General features: G+C 49.8%; 2 protein-coding genes across 2 annotated transcripts; one reads left to right on the top strand and one right to left on the bottom strand.

Annotated features, from left to right (window-relative positions):
- Window positions 1-471: 471 nt before the first annotated feature.
- On the top strand, window positions 472-1648 carry GIQ15_04573 (ATP phosphoribosyltransferase; the record flags this gene model as incomplete). The annotated part of the gene is made up of 4 exons (XM_033551990.1): window positions 472-480; window positions 557-1148; window positions 1203-1340; window positions 1410-1648. The coding sequence occupies 4 exons, from the start codon at window positions 472-474 to the stop codon at window positions 1646-1648; spliced, it is 978 nt and encodes a 325-aa protein (XP_033405720.1).
- A 355-nt stretch (window positions 1649-2003) lies between these two features.
- Window positions 2004-5951, bottom strand: GIQ15_04572 (peroxisome biosynthesis protein PAS1; the record flags this gene model as incomplete). The annotated part of the gene is made up of 4 exons (XM_033551989.1): window positions 2004-5329; window positions 5392-5470; window positions 5522-5779; window positions 5838-5951. The coding sequence occupies 4 exons, from the start codon at window positions 5949-5951 to the stop codon at window positions 2004-2006; spliced, it is 3777 nt and encodes a 1258-aa protein (XP_033405719.1).
- Between the last annotated feature and the right edge of the window lie 300 nt (window positions 5952-6251).

Here is a 6251-nt window from a genome sequence, read left to right as displayed (position 1 = left end):
TCAAGCCTTGCTCAGACCCCAGTGATATACGTCGTTAATTATAACATCAAACCAAAAGGCGAAATTACCGGACGTCTGGCTCGATCTTGTACGTTGATATAGAGTGCACTAGTTTGACACTGTCTAATGAAGCTCGTCAAAAGAAATTCTATTAAATGAAGTGGCTTGCCAGGGAAGTTCACGTGCTTTGAGTTTAGGCTGGAGGGGAAATCCTTATCAAAGTTGATCCGAAGCTTCCTGCGCCCGCGATTGGGCTGTGTCATGACGATGGTGAGGAGTTGTCGCCATTTGAGCTGAGCTGCATATTTCAAGGATTGTTGAAGGCCGAGGGGCTGTACTGCTGTCGTTTCACCCTTATTCGCTGTCGTTGTCGTCCTCCGGCTTTTATAAGACCGGATACAAGGCCAATTGCACTGCTCGCGGTTGACTCACCATTTCTTTAGCACTCCCCAACACAATACGCCCTTTGCAATGGATTTGGTAAACCAGTAAGTAGCTGAGCTATACGATCGCTGTCTACCCCGAAACTTGGCGACTAGACGCTGATCCATTCTAGCCTGGAAGGCCGGCTGCTTTTTGCAGTGCCCAAGAGCAAGTCTCCCCCGCACCTCGGGCCAAGGGCTGTCTGCTAACTCGATATATAGAGGGCCGCCTCCAGCAAGCTTCAATCGATCTCCTGGACGGCTCAGACATCCAATTCCGCCGTGAACACCGTCTGGATATCGCCTTGGTGAAGAATCTTCCGGTTGCCCTCATCTTTCTCCCCGCAGCAGATATACCTACCTTCGTTGGAGAAGGTCGTGTTGATTTAGGTATCACCGGACAAGACCAGGTCGCCGAACATGATACCCGTCATCCGCCAGGCCAAAAATCTGGCGTAGAGGAGATTCTCGACCTTGCCTTCGGAGGATGCAAGCTACAGGTCCAGGTCCCAGAGAAGGGCCCGATCACTGATTCCAAGGAACTCGTTGGGAAGAACGTGGTTACGAGCTTCACTGCCCTTGCGCGAGCTTACTTTGCTAAGCTAGAGGGCGTAGAGCAAAAGGAGGATGGGACATTCGACCTAAAGACCAAGATCAAGTATGTCGGTGGCAGTGTAGAGGCTGCCTGTGCTTTGGGAGTAGCAGATGGAATCGTCGATCTCGTCGGTGCGTTTACCCCATCAACTATGGCTTCTACATATCTAACTCATGCAATTACAGAATCCGGTGAAACCATGAAAGCAGCTGGCCTCAAGGCCATCGACACACTCGTCAGCAGTAACGCTGTATTGGTCAAATCACGAAACACCACTAACCCACTCGTGGACCTTATCGTCGCAAGAATACGTGGTGTTATCAGTATGTCTACATCCATGATCTATATCTTTGTCTCAGCATACCTGTCACAGCTACTGATACTCTTTATAGCTGCCAAGAAATACGTGCTCTGCCAGTACAACATTCCTCGACACATCCTACAGAAAGCCTCAACCATCACGCCTGGCAAACGCGCACCAACAGTTACTACTTTGGAAGAGGAGGGCTGGGTCGCTGTCAGCGCCATGGTAGAGAAGAAGCAGATCGCAACTGTGATGGACGAGCTATCGGCTGCTGGTGCAACTGATATCCTCGTAGTAAGTATTGCAAACTCGAGGACCACGCCATGAAAATTTTAACAATTTTTTTTGGTTGATATTTTCGTTTCTCCAACTTTTTATTTCCTCATTAGAGACTTGCCTTTTATTAGGATGTGGTTCGGATTTATTTTTGGGCTCCCCGATCATTAAATTGAAGCGCTTCCGGGGATTTGTTAAATATCTATTAATATCTTTCCGGGGGTACGTACATCTTAGCAAGATTTTCGGTGATGTAATGGCATATTTAGTTATGCAATCAGATCCTATGAATAAATACTCCCCGCGTAAATCCATGGTATATAATGCCTGCATATAGGCCCGGGAATGGCAAAGATAAAGCAAACCACCAAACGTAGAACATAGAAATAGATATATGTATATAAAATTACATCAAAGTCGTTCTTCCCCCGACATCCCTTGCGCCTTCACCAGTAGGCATCTCTCCGTTTCTACCCACGATAAATTCGCGATATATACTCTCAAGCCTCTTCCTCTCTACAGCACTAATGGAGCAGCGAGTAGAGGCCAGCGATCGCTCGATATGAGTCCACTCGATACTGATCTCGTCCGAGTCTTTATCATCGTCATCTAGCCCTGCATCGACAGAAGGGTTATTTATATTCGCGTTTGAAAGCGTGTCGGATTGATGACCGCGCTCAGCCTGTCGTTGGCGTTGACGGGCCTTCTTGAGTTCCTCGATTTTCGCTGCAATGACAGCAGGTGGATCGAGGGAGGTGTTTCTTACGCCCTTGGACGTAGTGGCGAGAGTGTGTTCTTTGGAATCGTACAAGAATTGAATGAATGGTTTGCTAACTTGTGAGGCTTTCGTAGCAGATGATTCATCGGCCTCTGCTGACTTTGTGCCGTTGGACGTTGCTGATTTTTTGGAGGTCTTTGAGGGAGCTGCTAGCGCTGGTGTTCGGTCGCCTAGCTTGTCGTGAATAGCTTCTAGATGGGCATTGTATACAACAGCCTGCAGATCGGCGCCGGAGTACCCTTCTGTTCGGCCAGCAATTTCATAGAGTCGGGACATCACATCATCACTGAGCTTAAGTTTCCCGCTTAAAGCCTGGATGATGTCCACACGGTCGGCATGGTTGGGTATGTCGCAGAGTAGTGACTTGTCGAGACGGCCAGGTCGCAGCAAAGCAGGGTCAATCAAGTCTGGCCTGGACGTTGCGGCTAAGACGTACACGCCTGATAAGCCTTCTGCGCCATCCATCTGGGTAAGGAGCTGATTGACGACCCTGTCAGTCACGCCGGTGGAATCATGGCCACGCTTAGGCGCAATACTATCGAATTCATCAAAGAAGAGAATACAAGGACGTGCAGCCTCGGCCCTTTCGAATAGGTCTCGCACGCTCTTCTCACTGGCACCGATGTACTTGTTTAGGATCTCAGGGCCTTTCACGCTGATGAAGTTAAGGCCACATTCCCCTGCAACAGCACTGGCGAGTAGAGTTTTACCACATCCTGGGAACCCGTACAGAAGAAGTCCAGAACGGAGTCGGAGCGGGCACTGGGAGAAGATGGGAGCGTATTTCGTGGGATACTGTAGGGTTTCTAGAAGGGTGTTTCTTGTGCTATGCAAACCTCCAATTGCGGCAAAAGTAGTCGACGAGGAGGTAAGAGTGACATTACGCAGGGATGCAGGTGTAAACCCCTTTAATGCACGTTCGAAATCCTCTGTGCCTAGAGTTATGGCCGTTGACGATGAGGTAGTATCTTGTACTGCGCTAATCAATGCTTCGTTCCTCGCGCGAGAAACAAGAAGTACCAAGTCACCGGGCATATAACCATCTGTCTTGCCAGACAACTCGAGGAAATCCAAATCTTTGCTTAACACGAATCCATCGGAGTGACCAGAAGTTCCGGGCCTCGAAGCAGGGTTTGATGGGTTAAGCCAGGAATCCTGGGATGAAGAGCTAGGGCTGCGAGCATGACCATTCATTTCCGCCTGGAGCGATGAAGAAGCTTTATCGTCCTTGGTTAACTGTTCCAGCACCTTTCTTCGTCCCTCCTTGTTGGGCGCCTTCAAGCTGACGATTTCTCGGACAACATGGCCGCCAACAATTACGTTGTTCAACGATTCCTTTGCTTGTGCAGTTGCTAGCAGTACGACGGGCGATGAAGCTGAGCAGAATTCCCGAACAGTGGAGCAAACGATTTCACTGACTTGCCGACTTCGTCCATTCTCACCACCGACTTGGAGTTCTGTTTCAACAGGGCAGAGTTTATCTAGGTCATCGAGTATAACGACAGAGTTGCCACCGAGCCTTGCACACCAGGCAGCCGAAAGGAAGAGTCGTCGTAAAGTTTCTTTGATGGAGGAAACACGGGTCTCGTCGTTAAGAAGCTTGCGGCAGGGGAAATATGTAACATTGAAGAGGTAATCTTCCCGCAGTTGCTGTGCGAGTAGGTAGGCCAGTGAGGTCTTTCCAGATCCTAGCCCGCCTGTAAGAAGAATCGACGAAGATCGTGTAAGATTCGACATGCAGTTTTCAATGACGGGTTCAATCCCTACTAACTTCGGGGCTTCGAGGGGTATAACTTCGTCGTCAGGTATAGGTTGGAATGAGGAATCCGGTGGTTTAGGTATTGCGGGCTGCATTTCAATGGCAATCTTGCTTTCAGAGCCAAGTATCCAGCCAAACGCCGGTTTAGCATCTGGAGCACTTCCATTCAGCGGAGGGTCAAATTTAATCATCCCTCCATCAAAATCTAAAGTTCTCATTTGATCATCTAGTTTTGGTAGGACCATCCCGTCTGTAATAGGGCCACTCAGAATCCCGGTTTCTGATCCTGTATTTCCATATACCAGTTTTAATCGTTCAACAAACGCGTCTCGAGAACTGGCCGAGTCACCACCGAATCTAAAGCCATCCTTCTTTTTCGGCGAGTCGGTACCAAACGGAAATATTTTGAGTGTTTTGACTGCTGGCTTTTGCATTGGTGGTGGAGCAGCCTCTATGCGAACGATTCCACCCACCAAGCCATCGAATTCTAAAGCAGAACATAAAAGAGAGGAAAGGGCAACATGTTCAGAGTCGGGACTCTCGTCCCAAGGGAGCAGCCTAGCGACTAGCTTTCGGGAAATGCTTCCGGCTTCAGGGGTTTGTAGCTCCTTTTGCTGGGCCTGCTGCTGAGGATCAACGGGAGCTTGTAGAGCTGCTGGTCTGATAATGGAAACACAGGCCCAGGAAGATCCTCGAAGTTCGTTTTTGACCAGCACATCCCGATCAACCCAAACCTTTAGCCCTTCATTCTTTTCTCCTTCTACATCACCATCAAACCAATGCAATGCAGATTTCCTGTTCACTGCCCGGAGGAAGACGGCTCCACGTGACGAAGACTCCGAGTGACTGCTCCTCGGCCTCTGGGTACTGCTGACACTTCTTCCTCCCTGGCTTCTGCGTCCAGTGCTAGCCGTACTCCTGTTCCCACTGTGAGATGATCTTCCGGTCTTCGGGCGAACCTTTGGCGCAACAATGACCTCTGCGTCGGATGAAATTTTGGCGAAAGGCGATGTAGAAGGGGCTTGTGGCGTGAGTGATGTAATAGTTATATTTGCTGTAGAAGTTGGGGAGAGGTGTAGGGTTAGTGGATGCGCATGCTCTGGTTGATCGGAGGAAGGGGTGTATGCAGGGTTAGGAAGGGCCCGAATTTGCGATAGAAGGTTAAGCTCTAGGAAGTTGGCGTGTAGTTCGATAACTATAGAGGAGAGATGTTAGAATTCAACGCATACAGAGAATAAGATAATGCGAGCTACGTACTCTCCCAGTCCGCGGGCGTCAGGGGTTCAATGTTCACCGTGTGAGCAACTGGCGGGTCTAGGTGTAATAAGACGCCAACCTTGGGACCAACGTTAGCAGCCATACAAGCAAAGGGAGTGTATGGACATACCTTCTGCCCGTCACTCAAACCTAATACCCTTCCGAATGTCGAATCAATCTCAATCACGGCCACATCCTGGTCCTTGGGCTGCCCCCTCGTGCCATTGATCCCGTCCCTGGTTACCACTGGTGCCAGCTTCCTCTTGCTAGGCATTCCTGTCCACCCAACGTGTGCAGACTTCTGGACTGGTTGCCCATTCTTCCCGGAATTCGACGTAGATGTAGACTGTCCACGATGCTGTAGCTCGACAATGACATTCTGTGCAGGCTATTGACAACGGTTAACAAATTGCAGCAAGCTCTACAGCTGGAGACACTCTACCTACTGTATTTGCATTGACTAATAGCGAAACGAGCGCAGGAGGGAGGTTGACAAGACAGCTCTTGAGGGGAACCAGGGCAATCTCCGCCGAGGTAGGCGTTCTCTTGCTGGGGGCCATAGCTGCGTTGAAGGCGAGAAAATCACAATGCGGCCAGCAGATGCGCTGGATAACAAAATGAACGGCGCAAGGGACACAGAATCAACCAGGCTAGGGGTCGCGATGCATGTTGTTGTCCTCGTCTCCCTTTGCGCGGGCGAGATATCGCTTTCTCCAGCTTCTTGGCCCGAACAAGCAACCTCGAGCATGCGGCAACTCGTGATCCCGAGCAAAAACAGTTTCTCCGGTTCCGAAAAGCCGCGAATCCGGGCCGATGTTTATTCCGCTCCGAGATGACTAATATATGACTGAGAATACGCT

The sequence above is a fragment of the Arthroderma uncinatum genome (assembly GCF_011692745.1).
Source record: "Arthroderma uncinatum strain CBS 119779 chromosome Unknown scaffold3, whole genome shotgun sequence".
In the NCBI taxonomy this organism is placed as follows: Eukaryota; Fungi; Ascomycota; class Eurotiomycetes; order Onygenales; family Arthrodermataceae; genus Arthroderma; species Arthroderma uncinatum.
Note: the sequence above shows the minus strand (reverse complement) of the source record. Positions and strands in the feature narration are given on the sequence as shown.